At 45.7% G+C, this 23571-nt stretch overlaps 1 protein-coding gene across 11 annotated transcripts in view; it reads left to right on the forward strand.

The window, feature by feature from the left end:
• LOC115200183 (ankyrin-1) overlaps positions 1-23571 on the forward strand; it is a 170066-nt gene that overhangs the window by 133701 nt on the left and 12794 nt on the right. For 9 of the 11 annotated variants that reach the window (XM_029763005.1, XM_029763011.1, XM_029763014.1 and 6 more), the window contains 17 exons: positions 951-1047; positions 1246-1324; positions 1467-1582; positions 1865-2089; positions 2301-2455; positions 2607-2818; positions 7205-7409; positions 11037-11133; positions 11257-11485; positions 11606-11734; positions 12987-13106; positions 13271-13361; positions 13613-13687; positions 13821-13952; positions 14334-14489; positions 21575-22304; positions 22676-23042. In XM_029763005.1, the coding sequence (XP_029618865.1) occupies positions 951-1047; positions 1246-1324; positions 1467-1582; positions 1865-2089; positions 2301-2455; positions 2607-2818; positions 7205-7409; positions 11037-11133; positions 11257-11485; positions 11606-11734; positions 12987-13106; positions 13271-13361; positions 13613-13687; positions 13821-13952; positions 14334-14489; positions 21575-22304; positions 22676-23042 (3215 nt within the window). The remainder of the gene's footprint in view (positions 1-950; positions 1048-1245; positions 1325-1466; positions 1583-1864; positions 2090-2300; positions 2456-2606; positions 2819-7204; positions 7410-11036; positions 11134-11256; positions 11486-11605; positions 11735-12986; positions 13107-13270; positions 13362-13612; positions 13688-13820; positions 13953-14333; positions 14490-21574; positions 22305-22675; positions 23043-23571) is intronic. The other 2 variants (XM_029763016.1, XM_029763006.1) reach the window with 2 other exon arrangements.

Raw genomic sequence — 23571 nt, forward strand, 5'->3', positions numbered from 1 at the left:
GGGAGCAGCTCCTCTAAGAGTATTTATTAGGCAGTTTGAATCCTAAGCAACCTGCATACACATTGTTTGGCATAGCTACTATAGTAGGTCAAAGCTGTGTGCTGGAAAACCTTAGTAGAGCATGGGTGGAGTAGGCATTGTGGTGCTCACGTGAATTTCCTTTCTACTTCGTAATCAGACCAATCCCTACTTCTCACTTACTTCTCACTTGTTTTTAAAATCCATGATGAGTCCTCTATCTATCTCTATGGTGCCAGTGCACTTGTGTGTCCATGTTGTTGTACTCTATGTACTTTGTGTATTTTGTCACAGCCAGGACTCCCAGAGGGAGAGAAGAAACCTCTCAACCCTATATAAATCCATTTAATCGTGCCAGATTGGGTCCATGTTGACGTGGACTATGTCTAAAGGGACAGCGAAATCCCAATGGACATGGCTCTAGTGATGTTGTCTTTTAGACTCAGTTCATGTTGGGCCATATTGTAACTCTCCAGATGTTAAGGAAATCTGGGATATTTTACCATACATATCCAATATGCTGTGCTCCAAATATTAAACTACTGGAAACAGTTTATGGATGAAAAGTACTTGAACAAACCACATTTCAGATTAATATTAAACAAAGTGTAGGGGCGATCTTATTTCTGTCTTTCTCCATGTTCTCTCTCTCCATCTGCCTTTGGGTCTCACTGTGACCGTGGCTTTACTAAATCTCTTCCCATTGACACATGTACAGCATTAACACATGCACAGTGTGTGGAGTGTAGTAGCTAATCCCTTTAACTCACCAACCTAACTACTATATAAACCAGATGTTATATTTACTGAACTCATTCTATGCTCTCTAAGTCTGACTCACATGCTTCAGTTATCTTGTATGTGTCTTTATCTATTACACCCCTCTGACCCGGTCTGTCCTCTCTCTCTGCCCTTCCTGTTGTTGTCTGAAGGGGAGGAGCTTTTGGGGACGGAAGGAGCCAGGTACATGAAGATGGATGACTTGAAGGACCATGATGACGATTTCCTGTCACCCAAGAAATCTATGGAGTACGAGAGAGGGCTGGGCACTGTGTAGGGGGGTAGATGGTGGGGGTTAGAGTGAGTGAATGGGGGTATATTGGTAGTAAAAGAAGGGTGGAGGTATTGTAAAGAATGGGGAATGGATGGGTTAAAGCTATATTGGGATGTAGGAAGTGGAATGAGAATATATCCCCTACAGACTCCTTGTTTTCTTCTCTCCAACAGCAACTACTCGCCTGCCATTCCCAGGATCCCTTGTGTCTCCCCAGAGATGGTCCACCTAAAGGAGCATGAGATGGAGCAGGTACAGAACAAACTGGTTAGGTTCAATCCCATGAGGTTGCCATATTATTAATAAAAATATTTGTATCGCTGTAACCCTGTGGAAGGTGAGTAGAAAAGTTCAAATGCTACGATGAGACAAGGTTTTTCTGTCTATATTTTAGGTACACACTCCAATGCCATTACATAGGGAGTATGATGACGACTCCCTGATCCCCAGCAGTCCAGCTACAGAGACCTCTGACAACGTCAGTCCTGTGGCCAGCCCCATACACACAGGGTCAGTACACAACCCTAACCCTAAGTCTAACCCATACACACAGGGTCAGTACACAACCCTAACCCTAAGTCTAACCCATACACACAGGGTCAGTACACAACCCTAACCCTAAGTCTAACCCATACACACAGGGTCAGTAGACACAGCCATGTGTGTGTCCATCCTACCCTGCCTGCAGGCCTACACTGACAAATGCCTTATGTTGTCCATAAATCAATCTCTAAGAGTGAAAATAGAAACGTTATTATACCGTGTAATAATGTGAGGCATGTCTCTTGTCAGGTTCCTAGTGAGTTTCATGGTGGATGCTCGGGGCGGCTCGATGCGAGGCAGCAGACACAACGGTCTGCGTGTCATCATCCCTCCACGGACCTGTGCCGCCCCCACACGTATAACCTGCCGTCTGGTCAAGCCCCAAAAACTCCCCACCCCTCCCCCCCTGGTGGAGGGAGAGGGCCTGGCCAGCCGTATCATCTCTCTGGGCCCAGCCAGCATGCAGTTCCTAGGGTGAGGACTTGAATAAACACAATGTAGAAGGGAGGACAGTTGTCAGCAAAAGACAATAGGTCAAATTTTGAGATCAGGATAAAAACTGTATTCCACCTTCTGTGAGGGTATCCCCTAATTCAGGGGTGTCAAACATACGGCTAATTACATTGTGAGAATGACGTTTGAAGCCTCATTGATGTGTGTCTCTATGTCTGTGTGTGTCTGTCAGGCCTGTGATCGTGGAGATCCCACACTTTGCAGCTCTGGGTCGAGGGGACCGGGAGCTGGTGGTTCTGAGGAGTGAGAATGGCTCTGTTTGGAAGGAACACCGCAATCGCTACGGGGACGATGTACTGGAGACTATCCTCAATGGGATGGATGAAGGTAGTAGAATGAGAAGTTCTACTAACTCAGTCAGACCTATTACAGTCCCTGATAATGGCATGCGTGGTGATTATTGGTGCTTTCTTATCGGTACTGTATCAGTATTCCCCAATCTTATTGACCGCTATGTTCTGCCTGTTTATTCCTTTAGATCTGGAGAGCCAAGAGGAGCTTGGGAAGAAGCGTATCCGACGAATCATCTCCACTGACTTCCCCCTCTACTTTGCTGTGGTGTCGCGTGTCCAGCAGGAGAGTGACCTGATTGGCCCAGAGGGGGGTCAACTGACCAGTAAGCTGGTGCCGATGGTCCAGGCTACGTTCCCTGAGACAGCGGTCACCAAGCGAGTCCGTCTGGGCCTGCAGGTGAGATGGGAGGATGAGGATGAGGAGGAAGGAGCAGGAGGAAGACAGTATCATTAGTGCCTGTCTGTATGACCAAGCATGCTATATGCAGGGTTGTGGAGTAACTACATTACAGTTACATGTAATCTGTTTGTTTTTTTACTCTAACCAATCAGTTACTTTACCAGCAAAAATATTGGAATCAGATTACAGATAAAAACATAGATGATTACTTCTTGGATTACTTTTAAATTCAGAAAGGATGTTTGCGAAAATATATTTTGACACCTTTCTGTTTTCTCAATGACATTAATTCAACATTAAAAAAAGGCGCAAGTTTAAGTTTGTTCCACCTGAGCGAGTCTGACCACAAGTCAGAGACCACTATGATGACACACCAAATGCTTTTGATGGATCCTTTGTCTTCTTCTAATGCCTCTTAAGGGGAAAGTGATCCAAAAGTATCGGAAAGTAATGAAGTTACTGAGTTTAGGTAATCCAAAAGTTACATTACTGATTACCATTTTGGACAGGTAACTGTAACAGACTACATTTAGAAAGTAACCTACCCAACCCTAGCTATATGTATACTGTATGTATTTGGTTTGATCAGCACATTTTATATACATGGTTTCCTTGCCAAGGAAATTGCCTTTTTCTTTGTTCTACACACAAACAATGAGATTTACTACATACACGTAGTACAGTAGTCACTTAACAGTGGGATTTTTAACCTTCAAAGTTTATATGAGGCTGTTTTGAAAGGGCATCATGTAGTCACCAATGTTTTCAAATGATTACGCCAGTATCCTAAAGCTTAATGCATCATTCACTAATGTGGTTATGTTCTAGAACTATAGTCATGGTTTCATAATGCAGAGGGACCTTGTTACAGTGAATGTTCTTTAGCAGTATGCCTGTTATGATCAGAGTGGAGAGTGGTTTTGATTTGATTTCATTCCAGTGGTGAGTGGTTTTATTGGCCTACATACTGAAGTAGTCTCATATTTTGAGGGAAATATGTGTATGTTACGGTGAACATGGCACCGCATGGACTTCACCATGCATGGACCTTCCATCTCCCCTGCTGCTTTGGAGCATCCGCTGTGCTCCAGTACATGCAGCCTGTAGAGCATAACCCCAGTCCTAGCTTTACGCTAGCAGATACGCTAACCTTGTCAAAGGTTGTACTAAGTGAGACAGTTCACTTGAATGTGAAACATGTTGGTATTACAGACTCAATCAGGGACATGTTGAAAATGTCAGTGAAGACACCTGCCAGTTGGTCAGCACATGCCCGGAGCACACGTCCTGGTAATCCGTCTGGCCCCGCAGCCTTGTGTATGTTGACCTGTTTAAAGGTCTTACTCACGTCAGCTACGGAGAGTGTGATCACACAGTCATCCGGAACAGCTAATGCTCTCATGCATGCCTCAGTGTTGCTTGCCTCAAAGCAAGCATAGAAGTGATTTAGCTCGTCTGGTAGGCTTGTGTCACTGGGCAGCTCGTGGCTGTGCTTCCCTTTGTAGTCTGTAATTGTTTGCAAGCCCTGCCACATAAGACGAGCGTCGGAGCAGTATGATTCAATCTTAGCCCTGTATTGACGCTTTGCCTGTTTGATGATTTGTCGCAGGGCATAGCAGGATTTCTTGTAAGCTTCCGGGTTAGAGTCCCGCACCTTGAAAGCGGCAGCTCTACCCTTTAGCTCAGTGCGAATGTTGCCTGTAATCCATGGCTTCTGGTTGGGGTATGTACGTACAGTCACTGTGGGGATGACGTCCTCGATGCACTTATTGATAAAGCCAGTGACTGATGTGGTGTACTGATGTGGTGCCATCGGAAGAATCCCGGAACATGTTCCAGTCTGTGATAGCAAAACAGTCCTGTAGTTTAGCATCTGCTTCATCTGACCACTTTTTTATAGACTGAGTCACTTGTGCTTCCTGCTTTAATTTTTGCTTGTAAGCAGGAATCAGGAGGATAGAGTTGTGGTCGAATTTACCAAATGGAGGGCGAGGGAGAGCTTTGTACGCGTCTCTGTGTGTGGAGTACAGGGGATCTAGAATTGTTTTCCCTCTGGTTGCACATTTAACATGTTGATGGAAATTTGGTAGAACTGATTTAAGTTTCCCTGCATTAAAGTCTACTGCCACTAGGAGCGCCGCCTCTGGGTGAGTGGTTTCCTGTTTGCTTATTTCCTTAAACAGCTGACTGAGTGCGGTCTTAGTGCCAGGATTTGTCTGTGGTGGTAAATAAACAGCCACGAAAAGTAAAGCTGATAACTCTCTAGGCAAGTAGTGTGGCCTGCAATTTATCACAATATACTATACTTCAGGTGAGCAAAATCTAGAGACTTCCTCAGATTTCGTGCACCAGCTGTTATTTACAAGTATGCACAGACCGCCCCCCCCCCCCCCCCCCCCCCCCCCCTCGTCTTACCAGAGTGCGCTGTTCTATCTTACCGGTGCAGCGTATATCCCGCTAGCGGAATATCCATGTCGTCATTCAGCCACAATTCCGTGAAACATAGGATATTACAGTTTTTGATGTCCAGTTGGTAGGATATTCATGATCGTACCTCGTCTAGTTTATTGTCCAATGACTGCCCGTTGGCGAGTAGTATTGACGGTAACGACAGCTTTCCCACTCGCCTTTTCTGGGTCGTGACCAGGCATCCGGCTCTTTGTCCTCTGTACCTGCGCCGCTTCCTCTTACAAATAATGGGGATGTTGGCCCTGTCGGGTGTTTGGAGAATGTCTTGTGCGTCTTGCTTGTAGAAGAAAAAATCTTTGTCTAATCCGAGGTGAGTGATCGCAGTCCTGATATCCAGAAGCTCTTTTTTTGCCGTAAAATACGGTTGCATAAACATTATGTACAAAATAAGTTACAAATAACGCAAAAGCTTTCTCTACCCTTAACCTTGTTCTGAACACCTCCAAAACAAAGGTCATGTGGTTTGGTAAGAAGAATGCCCCTCTTCCCACAGGTGTTATTACTACCTCTGAGGGTTTAGAGCTTGAGGTAGTCACCTTGAGGTAGTCACATACAAGTACTTGGGATTATGGCTAGACGTTGCACTGTCCTTCTCTCAGCACATATCAAAGCTGCGGGCTAAAGTTAAATCTAGACTTGGTTACCTCTATCGTAATCGGTCCTCTTTCACCCCAGCTGCCAAACTAACCTTGATTCAGATGACCATCCTACCCATGCTAGATTACAGAGACATAATTTATCGATCAGCAGGTAAGGGTGCTCTCGAGCGGCTAGATGTTCTTTACCATTTGGCCATCAGATTTGCCACCAATGCTCCTTATAGAACACATCACTGCACTCTATACTCCTCTGTAAACTGGTCACCTCTGTATACCTGTCGCAAGACCCACTGGTTGATGCTTATTTATAAAACCCTCTTAGGCCTCACTCCCCCCTATCTGAGATATCTACTGCAGCCCTCATCCTCCACATACAACACCTGTTCTGCCAGTCACATTCTGTTAAAGGTCCCCAAAGCACACACATCCTCTTTTCAGTTTGCTGCAGCTAGCGACTGGAACGAGCTGCAACAAACACTCAAACTGGACAGTTTTATCTCAATCTCTTCATTCAAAGACTCAATCATGGACACTCTTACTGACAGTTGTGGCTGCTTTGTATGATGTATTGTTGTCTCTACCTTCTTGACCTTTGTGCTGTTGACTTTGCCCAATAATGTTTGTGCCATGTTTTGTGCTGCTACCATGTTGTGTTGCCACCATGTTGTTGTTATATTGTGTTGCTACCATGCTATGTTGTCATGTGTTGCTGCCTTGTTATGTTGTTGTCTTAGGTCTCTTTATTTAGTGTTGTGTCTCTCTTGTTGTGATGTGTGTTTTGTCCTATATTTATATTGTAATTATTCCTTATTTTTTTAAATCCCAGGCCCCCGTAAACCCGCAGGAGGCCTTTTGGGAGGCCGTCACTGTAAATAAGAATTTGTTCTTTACTGACTTGCCTAGTTAAATAAATGTTAAATAAAAATAAAATGGAAAGAGCAGGTGTTCCTAATGTTTTGTACACGCAGTGTAGGTTGTAAATGTTAAAATTTGTTTTATGAACAACACTGATGAATAAAGAAATGCACTGTGTCTTTTCAAGTTGTTTGTATGTTTTGGTATGGTATAAAATTTCATTTTATTGACCATAGACTTCTCTTTCTCTTCATCCTTCATTTCTCCCATTTGATTTACTTACCTGTCCATTGTCATCCATTACATCATTACATACCTCATATTATCGCTCTTCTTTTCTCTTCCTATTTCTCTCTACATTGCTATCAATCTGTTTATCTTTTTATCAATCTCTCTTCTCCACACTCATCCACCACATCATCATCCCTCTTTCCACACATCCTCTCCCCTGTAACCTCAGGCCCAACCAGTCCCAGACGAGCTGGTTGCCAAGCTGCTGGGTAACCAGGCAACCTTCAGCCCCGTGGTGACTGTGGAGCCACGACGACGCAAGTTCCACCGGCCCATCGGCCTGTGCATCCCCCTACCCCCCTCCTGGAGAGAGAGCCCCCGGGACTCTGGGGAGGGGGACACCACCAGCCTGCGCCTTCTCTGCAGTGTCATCGGTACGCCAACACTGTCTGTCACACTTTAGCAAGCCTGACTGAGGCCTTATGGTGGACTAATGGCACAGTGAAACTGCATTACTTAAGGAATAGTTTAATGGTGCCCCTTAATAGTGCCATGTGGCACAGATGGTAGAGCATGGCGCTTGCAACAGCAGGGTTGTGGGTTCGATTCCCACGGGGAACCAGTATGGAAAAAAGTATGAAAATGTGTAAACTCACTACTGTAAGTTGCTCTGGATAGAAGCGTCTGCTAAATCACGTAAATGTACAATTTAGGGTAAACTATGAGTTAGACTGCATGATTCAAGGTCTCTCATCTGTAGGATGGGAAAATTCTGCACAATCCACATTTATGTAGGTCTGCAAGCCAGAGAAGAAGTAATGTCATTACTATACTGAGCAACTGTTAAGTATCTTAATTACGATGGGCGAAAAAGTGATTTGGTGAAGTAAAATCACCTCGCATGAATGAATGAATTGTATTTCCGTGTCAAATCTCCAGTTGGCAACCCATCGCTTACGGGATTAATTGACACATAAACATTACAATGATTCACAGTGATAATTCAGTCAGTGATACTTATTCCGGTGTTCTGCGCAGTGCACACCTCATAAAGAATGAAAAATAAATCTAGACATAATAGTAGATAAGGTTATCCAAGCAATAATAATAACCCTAGAGCAGTAAAAATAAAAACATTCAGATAAATAAATACAGAAAAATGAAACAGAAAGCGTTTATCCTGGTCTGACATAAAGAGAAGATGAGACAGGCCTACACACAATCTATATACATACAGTTGAAGTCAGAAGTTTACATACACCTTAGCCAAATACATTTAAATTCAGTTTTTCACAATTCCTGACATTTAATCCTAGTAAAAATTCCATGCCTTAGGTCAGTTAGGATCACCACTTTATTTTAAGAATGTGAAATGTCAGAATAATAGTGGAGAGAATGATTTATTTCAGCTTTTCTTTCATCACATTCCCCGTGGGTCAGAAATTTACATACACTGAATTAGTATTTGGTAGCATTGCCTTTAAATTGTTTAACTTGGGTCAAACGTTTCGGGTAGCCTTCCACAAGCTTCCCACAATAAGTTGGGTGAATTATGGCCCATTCCTCCTGACAGAGCTGGTGTAACTGAGTCAGGTTTGTAGGCCTCCTTGCTTGCACACGCTTTTTCAGTTCTGCCCACAAATCTTCTATAGGATTGAGGTCAGGGCTTTGTGATGGCCACTCCAATACCTTGACTTTGTTGTCCTTAAGCCATTTTGCCACAACTTTAGAAGTATACTTGGGGTCATTGTCCATTTGGAGACCCATTTGCGACCAAGCTTTAACTTCCTGACTGATGTCTTGAGATGTTGCTTCAATATATGCACATAATTTTCCTGCCTCATGATGCCATCTATTTTGTGAAGTGCACCAGTCCCTCCTGCAGCAAAGCACCCCCACAACATAATGCTGCCACCCCCGTGCTTCACGGTTGGGATGGTGTTCTTCAGCTTGCAAGCATAACCCTTTTCCCTCCAAGCATAACGATGGTCATTATGGCCAAACAGTTCTATTTTTGTTTCATCAGACCAGAGGACATTTCTCCAAAAAGTACGATCTTTGTCCCCATGTGCAGTTGCAAACCGTAGTCTGGCTTTTTTATGGTGGTTTTGGAGCAATGGCTTCTTCCTTACTGAGCGGCCTTTCAGGATATGTCGATATAGGACTCATTTTACTGTGGATATAGATACTGTTGTACCTGTTTCCTCCAGCATCTTCTCAAGGTCCTTTGCTGTTGTTCTGGGATTGATTTGCACCTTTCGCAGCAAAGTACATTCATCTCTAGGGTACAGAATGCGTCTCCTTCCTGAGCAGTATGACGGCTGCGTCGTCCCATGGTGTTAATACTTGCGTACTATTGTTTGTACAGATGAACGTGGTACCTTCAGGCATTTGGAAATTGCTCCCAAGGATGAACCAGACTTGTGGAGGTCTACAAAAAAAATTGAGGTCTTGGCTGATTTCTTTTGATTTTCCCATGATGTCAAGCAAAGAGGCACTGAGTTTGAAGGTAGGCCCTGAAATACATCCACAGGTACACCTCTAATTGACTCAAATGTTGTCAATTAGCCTATCAGATGCTTCTAAAGCCATGACATAATTTTCTGGAATTTTCCAAGCTGTTTAAAGGCACAGTCAACTTAGTGTAGTAAATGTCACTAAAAGTGAAATTCTGTCTGTAAACAATTGTTGGAAAAATTACTTGTGTCATGCACAAAGTAGATGCCCTAACCGACTTGCCAGAACTATAGTTTGTTAACAAGAAATTTGTGGAGCGGTTGAAAAACGAGTTTTAATGACTCCAACCTAAGTATGTAAACTTCCGACTTCAACTGTACGGGCACTTTGCTATTTGTCTAGAAATAAATATTTGTATAATTTAATTATAGGTAATCTTATCTTTCATTCCAGGCTTGATCTGAAAGGACAAAAAAACATTTCAGTTTCTCCTCATCGCTCAGCAACATAATGCCAGGGTGTATCTGGTGGGCTTTCTGGAATAATGAAAAGTGTATAATCGTGGTACAAAAGGGCAATAGAGGATAAAATGAGTCAGAGCAGGCAGAACTGTAGCGGAGAGGAAAACAGCGTCAGGCAAGGATAACAGGATCTGAATAGTAACAAACGGCTAGAAACGTAGACTGACTGAGCAGAGATTACAATCTGGCAGCATGGAAGTGGCAGGGCTGAGTATTTGTAGAGGTCTTGATTATGGAACAGGTTGCAGCTGGTGGGGATCTGCTCTGACTCCAGCACACCTGTCTCCGCCCACACAATCACACACACAGAGACAGGGAGAGGTAGAGAGTACTGGGGGAGTGGTGGCAGGTCAAGGAAACACAGGATGAGAGGTAGAGGGCATTACAGGAGCAGATGTGACACTTGTGAACAAACCTAAAAAATGACGTACTGCTCTATTATGGATATGTTGATTTTTGAGATACAGTACCTCTTAGGTACACTACCTCTTAGAACTCCACACTCCTGCTGAATGAGGTTTAGGATGTCAACTTGTGTGTCTAATTTACATGATTGCATGTTTAATATACCTTTTTCTCAACCCAATCTCCAATTTAAACGCCAACCTATTGCGTAACTGCAGTAATAGAATTACACCAGGGCTTGACGTTTTAATTACACCAGGTGTTGCCGTATTTTAGCTGTCAGTCAAACTCCTCAAAAGTTAAACTAAACCTTAAGTTTAGGGATTAATTCCGAATGGTGAAGGTTAGCGTTAGGGATAGGGTTAAACTCAAGTTATGTCATTAATTCCGAATGGTTAAGGCTAAGGTTAAGGTTTGGAAAAGGCTTTAAAAAAAGAAATAGTGTCTAGCACTGGGATTAAACACGCAACCTTTGTAGCCGGAGTCTGCCATTTAAATGCCCGTCCTCCATCCTCCATCCCTGTCCACAATGCCCTAGCAAGCCGCAAGCCTACTAGCAGGTAATAGGCGCTCATGTTGCCCCTAGTGGAATGTATAGCGTTCACATTTCGCCACCTCCAAACGTAATCTGGTACGTAATCTGTTTTTGTGTAACTGATGTCTCTTCCTTCTCTCCAGGTGGCACAGCCCCAGCTCAGTGGGAGGACATCACTGGTACCACCAAGCTCATATATAGCAAAGACTGTGCCAACTTCACAACCAATGTGTCAGCACGGTAAGTATAGTGTAGCAACTCACTCACTAGCATTCATGTTAATTAGACAAATAAATCCACATCCTGATGAGATCAGTAAGTTAAGAGTTGCCATAAGTCCTACACAATGGTGTCTCTTCTCAGGTTCTGGCTGGCTGACTGTCCTAGGACAGCCGAGGCTGTGTCTTTCTCCAACCTCCTGTATCGAGAGCTCTCAGCTGTGCCCTACATGGCCAAGTTTGTGGTGTTTGCCAAGATGAACGAGGTCCGTGAGGGTCGCCTGCGCTGCTACTGCATGACTGATGACAAGATGGACAAAACCCTGGAGCAACACGAGAACTTCAGTGAGGTGGCCCGCAGTCGTGACATCGAGGTCAGTACAGGGAGTCATAATGATGGTTATCATGATTATGTCATTGTTTATTAGCTTCAGCTATAGAGGCACTGTAAAGTGAGTGGAGTGAGTGGATCAGTCTGTGTATAACCCTCTCAGGTGATGGAGGGAATGCCGCTGCACCTGGAGTGTTCTGGGAACCTGGTCCCAGTGAGGAAGGCTACCCAGCAGCCTCGCTGTTTCAGCTTCCAGGCCTTCAAAGACAACAGACTCCCCGTCTCAGTCAAGGTGCTTAACCCTCCATCTCTGTGTCTTCATCCCTCTCTCCATTATTCCCTCCCTCTCTGGGACTTCATCCTTCTCTCCATTACTCCCTCCATCTCTGTGTCTTCATCCCTCTCTCCATTACTCCCTCCCTCTCTGGAACTTCATCCCTTTCTCCATTACTCCCTCCCTCTCTGGGACTTCATCCCTCTCTCCATTACTCCCTCCCTCTCTGGAACTTCATCCTTCTCTCCATTACTCCCTCCATCTCTGTGTCTTCATCCCTCTCTCCATTATTCCCTCCCTCTCTGGGACTTCATCCTTCTCTCCATTACTCCCTCCATCTCTGTGTCTTCATCCCTCTCTCCATTACTCCCTCCCTCTCTGGAACTTCATCCCTTTCTCCATTACTCCCTCCCTCTCTGGGACTTCATCCCTCTCTCCATTACTCCCTCCCTCTCTGGAACTTCATCCCTTTCTCCATTACTCCCTCCCTCTCTGGGACTTCATCCCTCTCTCCATTACTCCCTCCCTCTCTGGAACTTCATCCCTCTCTCCATTACTCCCTCCCTCTCTGTGTCTTCATCCCTCTCTCCCTTACTCCCTCCCTCTCTGAGTCTGCATCCCTCTCTCCATTACTCCCTCCTTCTCTGTGTCTTCATCCCTCTCTCCCTTACTCCCTCCCTCTCTGAGTCTGCATCCCTCTCTCCATTACTCCCTCCTTCTCTGTGTCTTCATCCCTCTCTCCCTTACTCCCTCCCTCTCTGAGTCTGCATCCCTCTCTCCATTACTCCCTCCTTCTCTGGGTCTTTATCCCTCTCTCCATTACTCCCTCCTTCTCTGGGTCTTTATCCCTCTCTCCATTACTCCCTCCCTCTCTGGGTCTTCATCCCTCACTCTATTACTCCCTCCCTCTCTGGGTCTTCATCCCTCACTCTATTACTCCCTCCCTCTCTGGGTCTTCATCCCTCACTCTATTACTCCCTCCCTCTCTGGGTCTTCATCCCTCACTCTATTACTCCCTCCCTCTCTGGGTCTTCATCCCTCACTCTATTACTCCCTCCCTCTCTGGGTCTTCATCCCTCTCTCCATTACTCCCTCCCTCTCTGGAACTTCATCCCTCACTCCATTACTCCCTCCCTCTCTGGGTCTTCATCCCTCACTCCATTACTCCCTCCCTCTCTGGGTCTTCATCCCTCACTCTATTACTCCCTCTGGGTCTCCCTCTCACTCTGAAAATGTATCTTGTCTGTTTCTCTCGGTTCTCCTCTCCAAGGTGAGAGACAGTAGCAAGGATCACTCTGGATTCCTGTCCTTCCTACGCAAGTCTACGAAGTACGAAGACAGCCAACATGTGCTGTGCAACCTCAACATTACCATGCCCCCGTGTATCAAGGTAGGCCTCAACAAATAGTTCAAGTTTTTGGGGTGCTTTGAAAAGCACTGTACTTTTATTTTAGAATACACACATGCATATTTCATGTTGTGAACTTGTGAGATCTGAGACAAATCTGCTGTGCTGATTTATTCCAGAGGCTTTTGCTTGTATTTGATTGGTAGGCTGCTGGTAGTGAAGACCGGAGGCGAACTCTGACCCCATTAGCCCTGCGAGAGAGATACAGCGCCATGAATGAGCCTGCCATGGGTAAAGGTGCCTGCCATCCCATCCCATCCCTATGATACTCCATACAGACTGCCATTGTCTTCCGACAGGTGGCATCATTCCTACACAACGCTTGACCCTCAATCAGTACAGACGAGTTAGTCAAGCTACCTGACATAAGACAATGACATACCCCACACCAACACGTTCACATTCCATGTGCCCCTTCATGCAGTAATAATCACAACGGTGCATTAACTTCTCATGTTAAAGTATCAGTTGTGGTCTGGTTTCTGCAGCATCAATGAGTGCCATGGAAAGGACAGAGTTGAAGATGGCTTTGATAGCTGAACAGTTGGGACTGAGCTGGGCTGGTGAGTGAGTGGAATGAGCGTCTGTGTCTCGTGCCTGTGTTGTATCAGTGTTTAATGGCTTGGGGCTGCTTTTCCCTTCCCCCCTGCCTCTGTCTCTCAATGGTCTGTACCTCCTCCACCTTTGTCTCTCCAGAGCTGGCGAGGGAGCTACAGTTCAGTGTAGATGACATTAATAAGATCCGTGTGGAGAATCCTAACTCCCTATTGGAGCAGAGTTCTGCCCTGCTCAACCTATGGGCCACCCGTGAGGGCAAGAGAGCCAAGAGTAAGTACCTGAGATCCCATATATAGGTCAGTGGATCCCTCCTGTGCATCCTCTTGTCCTAAATTCATCATCTCCATTCTCCACTCACCCACCGTACAGTCTTGCACTGGCTCCTGGATTTGCACGTGAGACTTCTCCAGTCTATGCAGTATCTTATATTAACATTGTGCTAACTCTTTAGTTTTCTGGGACAGACCTGGGTCTGTCAGAGTACTGGTAAACAATTTCCTTATTCTCCTCATAATATCTTCAATTTTCTTGTCTGTTATTTAACTGTCCATTTCCCATTTTCCTGCCTCTCGTCTCTGTTTTCTCTCTCTCTATCCTTCTCTCCTCCGCCTTTCTCTGTCTCCCTTTGTCTCTTGTGGCTCCTATGTGCAGTGGATAGTTTGTATACAGCTCTGAAGAGCATTGACCGGATGGACATAGTGAACATGTTGGAGGGCCAGGGGCCACAGCCTGCAGGGAGGCAGGCCCGGGAGTCAAGCAGACGCAGACACAACGAGAGTGACCACGTCTCCCCCAGCCTGAGCAATGGTAAGGCTTCTCCCCTCCCCATGCAGCCTTCTCCCACACCCAACCCCCATATCCTACCAGTTCTTCTCTCTCCTCTTCCTCTCTGCTGCCACCATCACCTTCCTGCCTCAATCCTCAGTCAAGGGCTGTTCTATGCTACTGCCATAAACTTGAGATTTCTACATATGTATAACGCAGCAACCTGGACCAGGGCTCAAGACACTCTGACAACAACTGCCTCTGTGGTGGCACTCTAAAGCCTGACTCAGATACATTCCCTTGTTTCTGGTTGAATACAATGAATCAATGACCTACAGTGCCTTTAATCAGAATCACAACCTTGTCTAGTAGTACCAGCTACATTTTAGGACTTTAGGATCTCTCCCACTGAAATGGCCCTTGAAACATTTTTCTGGGGGGAGAAACTATTACTGGTATATGGATATAAGAAATATGAACGGAGCCTGCCAATAATAGTATAGATTAAAATAGAGATACTTATTTGATATATTTTAAGATTGATACTTCAAGAAACATTTGTTTTAATTTGTGTTTGATAAGGTTATTAGCAATAGAAGAGTTGATGATTTAAAAATAAAGAGATAAAATTACCCAAATGCTTAGTGTTAGTTGGTGTGTATGGTGTGTTGGGTGAGACTCAGATTCTGTTCATGCCAAATGTACATGTTGTTGGATCTTTATTCAGTGCATAAGTTATTACACTGCCTCACTACTGTGTCATATCTGTGTATGTGACAGATTTATGTTATTACATCCTATAAAGTATGATATTGGTTATGAGTGGATTATGTTAATCTTCATCCAACATGATTTAAACCCCAATCTGCCTACATAGGCCAGATAAAGTGCAGGATGTCTTCTGTCTGTAAAAAACTCCTACATCCAGTCTGAAGCTTTTCTTTCAAGCATACTGTAGTTGGCTTTCCTTCCAGTGGTCACTTCTCAAATGTTGACTCCTTTTCCTCATGGTTTATTATTTTACACGAGCATGATATACATCAGATTGACTCCAATTTCATCCCTGGACCAGTATGAGGAAAAACAAACGCACTGGACTGACCATCACTGGAGTGCTGTGGCCTCTCTTCTGGCTCTGCTCTGTGCCCCAGTGTCTCGTGTCATCACTGCAGGTGCCAGTGCCAGGTCCCTTCAGTGAAAACTGGAGCAATGACTGGTGATGTAACTCATGTATAGATATGACCATGAGGGACAAAGGGACAAACAGGAGATGCTCAGTCAGATCACAGCTGCAGTGAATCTGATATCTGACACCTGTCCAGTCTGCCTCCCAAAGCTCTTTCCTTTGATGCTGTCTGTCTGGCTGTGTAACAAGATGGTCACACTCTCACGGGACAATACCAACCTGACCTCCAGATATGGTATTGTGTGTTTATTACAACAATGATTTTCAAGAGGTCTATGATTTATATGAGTTCATATAAATCATGATGACATGATGATATGACTGATGTTATGAACAGTTTTGTTCCTGACAAAGAGAGATGTAGATAGATAACACAGTATGTGATATCAGGGGATGGTACAGAATGAGGATTCACTCTCTGGCTCACTGTCAGTCTGGAAGATGATTACTCCCTTGGTGACTATTACAAGAGTTCCCTAATTAACCTTCACAATGATAGGAATTGAGATATCAATAGATTCTGAAGTAGGAATCTAACCTGGAGACTGCAACTAAATCCCACATTATACTCTTAACCCAGGCAGACTATCTATATGAAACAGGTTTGTTTTTTTATACTTTAGACATTGTGTAAAACATGTATTTTTACTGTACCTTCCAGTCTACCTGTCCCTGTCTTTTCCTTTTTTTTGTCACATTGGGGTCTTAGTGATTTTGCCATTCAATTCCCTTTCTTAGCTCTAGTGTTTTGAGTGGTTTGAGTCTGAGACACATAATTTGTGATTCAATAAAAGCGATGTGATCAGTTTAGTAATACCAGAGAGGTTTGGGAGGCTCCTGTAAGGGTAACACATTACTTTCTCTCTGCATGGCTGCGTCGTATGAGTCTCTTCAGACAGGGGGTCGTTCCGTTCGATGTACTGTTTGTTCCTCTGGGATCCCCCTACTTGTTCCCTTTGACTATCTGTCCCCTCTCTCTTTGTGTTTCTCCGGACATGTCATCTGCAGCCCAGCCGCCCTACTCTTCCTCCTTCTCACTCCTCCTCTCCGACCTCTGAACTCATGCCCTCCGACCTCATGTTGACCTCTGGCCCTCACCTTTATTTTGACGACCAGTTGTGCATCATTTTTTATAACTCTTTATTTTTGTACTCTTGAAAATTCCACTTTTTAACCGTCTGCTCTGTGACCAATCCCTCTCACACACTGTGTGCTCAGCACCCGCGGAAGGGGGAGGTGTCCCTCGCTCTGTCACACTCTCTGTCCATCTCTCCCTCTTTCTTCCTTGTCTCCTGTCTCTGTCTGTCTCTCTTTTGCTCTGGGCCTATCTTTTTTCTGTCTTCCTCTATCTGTCCTCTTCCCTCCTATGTTCCCTATCTGTGTTTTCCTCCCTGCCCTGCCCTGCATGAGGCCCACTCTCGTCTCCCACCTCCGATATGCTTGCATGGAAGCATTGTAATGACGTTGCAGTGGCCTGTGGCCTGTGGGAGACTTAGTCTGGGAGCTGTGCATGCCTCTGCGCCTTGTAGCTGCTTTACTAACAGACTGATATTGCATGGTATGCATGCTGGGCACAGGTGGCACCTTAATTGGGGAGAACGGGCACGTGGTAATGGTTGGAGCAGAATTGGTGGAATGGTTTCAAATACAGCAAACACATGGTTTCCAGGTGTTTGATGTCATTCCATTTGCTCCGTTCCGGCCATTATTATGAGCCGTTCTCCCCTCAGCAGCCTCCTGTGATGCTGGGGAATGACCCGACTGTTTAGTCTGCCTGTTTAGATCCTCTATAATATTGTATTCCTTGTGGGTGGTAAAAAAAAGAACCTGAACCCTTTTTTAACCATGTATTGTGACTGCTCTGTTCATGTATGAGTGTTGTGAAGTGTTGTTGGTCTGTTGTCTGTATGTATGTGTGGGATTGTCATGTGTCTTTGAGTCACTCCAGAATTAGGGGATGTAGTATTTATGCCCCTTCTCTGTCACACACCTCATATTTGCAGGGAGTGTGTTCATGTGACCCTTCCATTGAATCTCTCTGATCTATGCGCGTTGGTGTGTGTGTGTGTTTCTGTGTGTGTGTGTTTCTGTGTGTGTTTCTGTGTGTGTGTGTGTGTGTGTGTGTGTGTGTGTATATATATATGTCTGTGTTTTTATGTGTTTTGTCCAGTGTGTTGTCTTTGTGTATTTCAGTGTGTGCCTTTTTCCTGTCTGTGTGTGACTGTATGTGTTTCACTCTGTATGTGTTTCACTCTGTATGTGTTTCACTCTGTTTGTGAGCTTCAGCCAGTTTTCTATGTTTACAGTGTGTTGTCTTTTCACCAGGAGGGTCAGGCCACCATGTTCATTCCTTCTCACTAACACACTCCCCTAATCCCCCATCCCCTCCTCCCTCTCTCTGTCACCGTCCAACTGACCATGGGAGTGACACCACCCCCAGACACAAACATAGAGAGAGAGAAGGACTGGCAACCAGACTGGATGGCAACCAGACTGGATGGCAACGAGACTGGATGGCAGGCTCACTCACCAACACACAGATTTTAGATTCTCTTTTAGAGGGTCAGAGACACAGACAATCTAAAACCATGTACAGTAGAAACATATTGATCACCAGGAGACAGTATTGTCAGCTACCGTAAGTGTTCAGATTATTCAAGTGCACATTGTTATGATATGAGGGGAAGGTTAGTGGTAGGGCATAGACAAACACACTACCAGGATATACTTCCAAACTCCATCCCCAGGTGGCAGCACCAACCAGGTCAAAGTCTGTTCTGCCAGGAAGCTGTGATATTTCCTCATGTGCGAGCGATCAAGATAATTGTCAATCCTGGAGAGAGGAGGCCAGAAGCCTCTCAGGCGGACTTTGTTTCTTTGTGTTAGTTAACCTCTTTAGTTGACATGCCTTTTATAGTTTGGTTTTTGTACATGTTTATTTTGTCACCATGAACATATGAATAATCTGCTTGGACTGGCTGACCAAGAGGTCATGACAGAGCTGGCCCTGGACTAGCTATAGATTGTAACACCAGGTAATGTCATTTAACCCGAAGAAATTGGTATCCATTATACTGGTAGTTACAGGTTTGCCCATAAAAAATATCACCGGGGATTTTTAAACTAACCTGGTATTGGCGATGCTGCCGTCATTCTCAATTTGTGGAAACAGTCTCATAAAATGTCTGTGTCCAGCTGCAGGGGGTCGTTTGAATTTAGAAAATGCTCCGTTATTAAAATAAATGTTTTGCTCCATGAAGTAATCCAAAATGTGTACACGACCATCTCGTCTATTTCAAGTCTCCTCTCATTGATTGAGATAAGTGGGTGTCCACCACAATGTGCTGCATGTCATGATGACAGACACCTGTCTCGATCAATGAGAGAAGACTTGAAATAGATTAGATGGCAGCGTACACATTGTTGGATTACTTCATGGAGCAAAACTTTTACTTCTTATAATTAAAGATCATTTTCTAAATTCAAACAGACTCCTTGCAACTGGACACAGACATTTTAGGAGACTCCTGTTTCAACAAATCGAGAACGAAGATAGTATCGCCAATACCAGGCTAGTTGAAAAATCGCTGACAACGTTTTGTATAGGCAAACCTGTAACTCCCAGTATAACGGATACCAACAATTTGTTGTTAGATCACATTATCTGTAGTTACAATCTGTAGTCCTGGACCGAAGGTAAGGTGGCTGTCTCCCTGGGCACATGTACATACAATCGTCCTCATACACTGATTTCTCACATAGATGCACATCTTAAATCAGGTTACAGACCAGTTAACTAAGACTAAGACCCCTAAACTTAGCAAGTGCAACAATATTAGCAGGCTAGTTATTGGTTCCATAACAACATACACAACCTCAAAAGATGGTATTACAAACATACAGTATACTGTGATATTTATATGGCATGAATCATCCTCACCCCACTGGCTATAGAGTAATGTATATAGGAAAGTTTATCAGCTGGAAGTCTTAAAGGTTGTGGAAATGTTAAGAGAATTCTATAGTACAGGGGTTATGTATATCTTATTGAAGGATGCTTGGTATGTGAATAACTGATATAGAGAAATGTGTTGAACTTGTGACCCACATGTAAACAGCCGACCCCGGTCGTATGGGAGGTCTTCAGAGAGGTTCTGCTGTCTTGTAACTCAGAGAGATGAGAGGTCCAGGTCAGCTGGTGTCCCTTATACCTACTGCACATTCAACGTAACTCACCGCCAACAATGAATCATGTTGCACCTCTCTCTCACGCATGCATACACACAAACACACACGCATAGTGTTCTTATGCTTGCACACACACACACAAATACACACACACACACTACTGCCTCCTCCACTCCCTCCTCACAGCTCTTGTCTTCTCCACCTCGTCCTAAATCTAGTCTCTTCTCTCGGTTAATGCCAGTATGTAATCAATTCCATTTCTACCACTGGTCAGTCAGAATTAAATGGCGCAATTTGTCTTTATATACTTATCCATTCATCACTGGGTTTATTTGTCTCATTCAAAATATCTTTATGTTCCTCATGGTCATCTCAGTTGCAGAGAAGTACAGTAGCTACTGTTGCACAATAGTATTTATTTGTAGATTTGTATCTATAGCCATCCTTAGTTAGTTGCACTGAAAGTACAACTTTTCCTCAACTGCAGTACCGCTGTATCTGTCGAGGCCTGATGGTTGTTCAACTAATCAAAACGTTTCTTTGGTCTTCCTGACCTTGAATTTGACATTTAATTTACTTGGCTCTTTCTCTCAGGTCATTTCTCATACAGTAGATATTTAGTTCACTCCCACTGAAATGTGAGCTAGCGTGAGAGTTGAAAGAGAGCAGACAGAAAGCAGCTTTGGCACCGTTCTCTTGTTCAGAGGCTGTCCACGAAAGAGAACGTACCATGCTTAATGCACCACACCACTGCATGTTCAAAACTTAAACAACTCTTCATGATACCAGACAAGAAATGTCTATTCTCAACTAGAGGTGTTGTTGGAGTGACTTGAGTCAAAGGTTCATCAGACATCATGCGTAGCAAATTCTCAACATTAGATTCCCTGTTGATATAAAATGGGGTTTGGGGCAGCTATGCTTGCTGTGAGCTATAATAAATGAAACTGTATATAAACATGTATGTGTGGTGTGAGTGTGTGTATGTGTGTAGTGTGTACCTGTATGTGGTTGTGTTTTTTTATTTTCTAAGGTTTGTACTATATTGTCTGTTGTGGTGGGTGGATAGGTGAGAGTGTGTGTTTGTGCGTTTGTTGAAGAACAAGATTGCTTGCAAGCATGCTGTTCAGCCTGACTAGAATATTTAACTTGCCTGGTTTGTATGGGTGCGTGTGTGGGACAGTTAGTGTGTGTGTGTGTGTGTGGGTAAGCCTTTGTGTGTATGGATGTGTGTATGGCATGTGTATGTGTGTATAAGTGTGTGTCCCAGGTGGACAGGTGTGTGTCCCAGCCCCAGGTTGGTTCGGGGCAGAGGCAGTAACTCCTGTCCCTCTACCTGCAGGTGGCAGACAGCGGAGCAGCACCAGTCACCAGCGGGCCTCTCTCTCTTGGTCTGTCTCTCTGCCTGGCCCTGGCTCTGGCCCTGGCTCTGGCTGTGTGTCTGCTGCTGCCTCCACTGCTGCTCTCACTGTCAGTGCTGGCTGATCTGGCTTGTTAACCCCCCCAGAAGCCCCCCTTGCTCCCTTGCCCCCATCTCCTTGCACCTCTTCTTGAGATCCCACTGTCTGGCCCCTTCCTCTCCCCCTCTCCCTCCGTGCCCCCTGGGCTCCCCCTCTGCCACCTCCCCTGGCTGCCCTGCTCCTGGGCAGGGGCACATCCCCCCCTGGCGTCCCTCCCGGTGTTGGTGGGGCGAGGTGGGGGTGAGGTAAGGCGGGGGGCCCGTGTCAGTGTGCCTCTCTCTGTGTCGCTCCAGGTTACGGGCTGATGCAGGAGGAGCTGCTCTCCCCTCCCTCCATGCAGTACAGCCTGCCCTCCCCGCTGGGCAACGAGCCCTACTGGCAGGAAGTCTCCAGTCTGGAGTGTGCTCCAATGGCCACCACTGAGGAGGACACGCTCATGGAGATATCCGATGTGCAGGTGTGGCCCTCTGGCAACAGCCCCTCCCTAGTGGCCGTGGAGGACTCCTCGCTGGAGTGCAGCAATGCCGATGACTCGGAGGGGCTGCTGGGGCTGCCGTATGGGAGCCTGGGCCGGCCGGGCAGTGGGGCCAGCGGTGGGGGCGGGGGGCTGAGTGGATCTATGGAGCTGGTGGAGGACAACTCAGAGATGGGGGCTGTTGAATCATTCAGCACCGCCACACATGCCACCCCTGCCTCGTTCAGCACCGCCACACCTGCCACCCCTGCCTCGTTCAGCACCGCCACCCCTGCCACACCTTCTTCGTTCGGAGGCACCATCGCCGCCGCGGTCAACAACATTAATGGGCTGGACAAAGGTCAAGTGTCAAATGTCGTGAGGTCGGAGGCAGCAGCGGTCGGAGGCAACATGACGGGTGGAGATGGAGCTGGAGGAGGAGGAGGAGGAGGAGGAGGGACAGGCTCAGAGGAAGGGCTTTCTCTTGTTGCAGGACAACAGCAGCGGGTGTACGCCCGGCTGAGCGAGTCGCCCGGTCTGAGCCGCGTGGCAGATCGTAATGGAGACAGGTGAGTGTGTCCTCAGACCTCAGTCAGTCAGTCTGCAGCTCAGCTGGACACAGCACTGGCCAGACAGGGGGTGATCCAGAGTACAGACATTCACGTCTGAGACAACTGACTGAGCCTCAGGACAGGTCAATGTTGCTGTGTTTCCTAACCTAATAGTACAATATTTAGTTCTGGTAAAAGAGTGTTCTATGAAGGAATATTAGTCAGCTTATGTTTGACACACATTTGATACACATTGGCCTTTTTCTCCTCCTTTGACCCTTTGTCTCTTCTACTCTCACTTCTCCTTTCTCTCCTCCTCTCACTTGTCCTCTCTCTCCACCTCTCTTCATCTCTCTCCTCCTATTCTCACTCATCCTCTGCCTCCTTAGGTCCAGTGGTGGCAGTGGTGGTAGTGGAGGCAGCGGTGGAGGCTCTTTCCTGTCCTACCTGCAGGAGCAGTCGGGTCCAGGCTGGCAACCTGTCACGGACCACACTCAGGCCTGGGTGGGCTCGCAGACAGCCAAACCCAGGCAGGCCATGGACTCTATGATGTCATCAGTACGCGCCACCATGGACGTGGACCCCAGCCAGTCCCGCGTGTCCCAGGAGGCCTTGCTTCAGCCAGTGCGGGACATGGGGCACACGGAGATCCTGCGTGGGCACTTCAGGGGCACCCAGCCATTTGAGAAGGGCCTGGGGTTCCCTCACAGGGTGCCAGAGCTGCGGACCTGGGACGAAGTACGCCTGAGGGGGCAGGTGAGTGGGAAACCCATGCTATTATCTTAGCTATCACATGTTATATGACACTTAAATGAAGTACAATAACTCTGGCCCAAGTATGCATAGGTAAGTTTTGACATATCCTTGAGATGGTAAGTAAACATTGATTAAAGGCAGCTATAATACATTAGGTATAGACAGGACTGTAAATGATCCAGCTCATCATGTAAAAACTGTGTTAATGCTGTAGGAGTTGTCTGATCAGAGTCCAAAACCAGTGGCAGTAGGCTATGACTGAATTCCATTATTTATGGTACTGTAATCCCACACCCATATAAACACACACACACAGAAGGCCCAAGAAGGGCAGGAACAGCCTGTCAAGCCAAATATAGCAGCCCCTGTCACTGGATCCCCAATCCCACCCCATCACACGTGTCATCTACTGTAGTATACTGGCACTGCATCAGACCAATCAGAGCACTCTAAAGGACATGCCAACTTTACCACGCTGTGAGAGGCCAAAGAGGGACTTTTGCTGTTTGAGTCTCTGTGGGCTATCCCT

Source organism: Salmo trutta, chromosome 9, assembly GCF_901001165.1.
Source record: "Salmo trutta chromosome 9, fSalTru1.1, whole genome shotgun sequence".
NCBI classification, from domain to species: Eukaryota; Metazoa; Chordata; class Actinopteri; order Salmoniformes; family Salmonidae; genus Salmo; species Salmo trutta.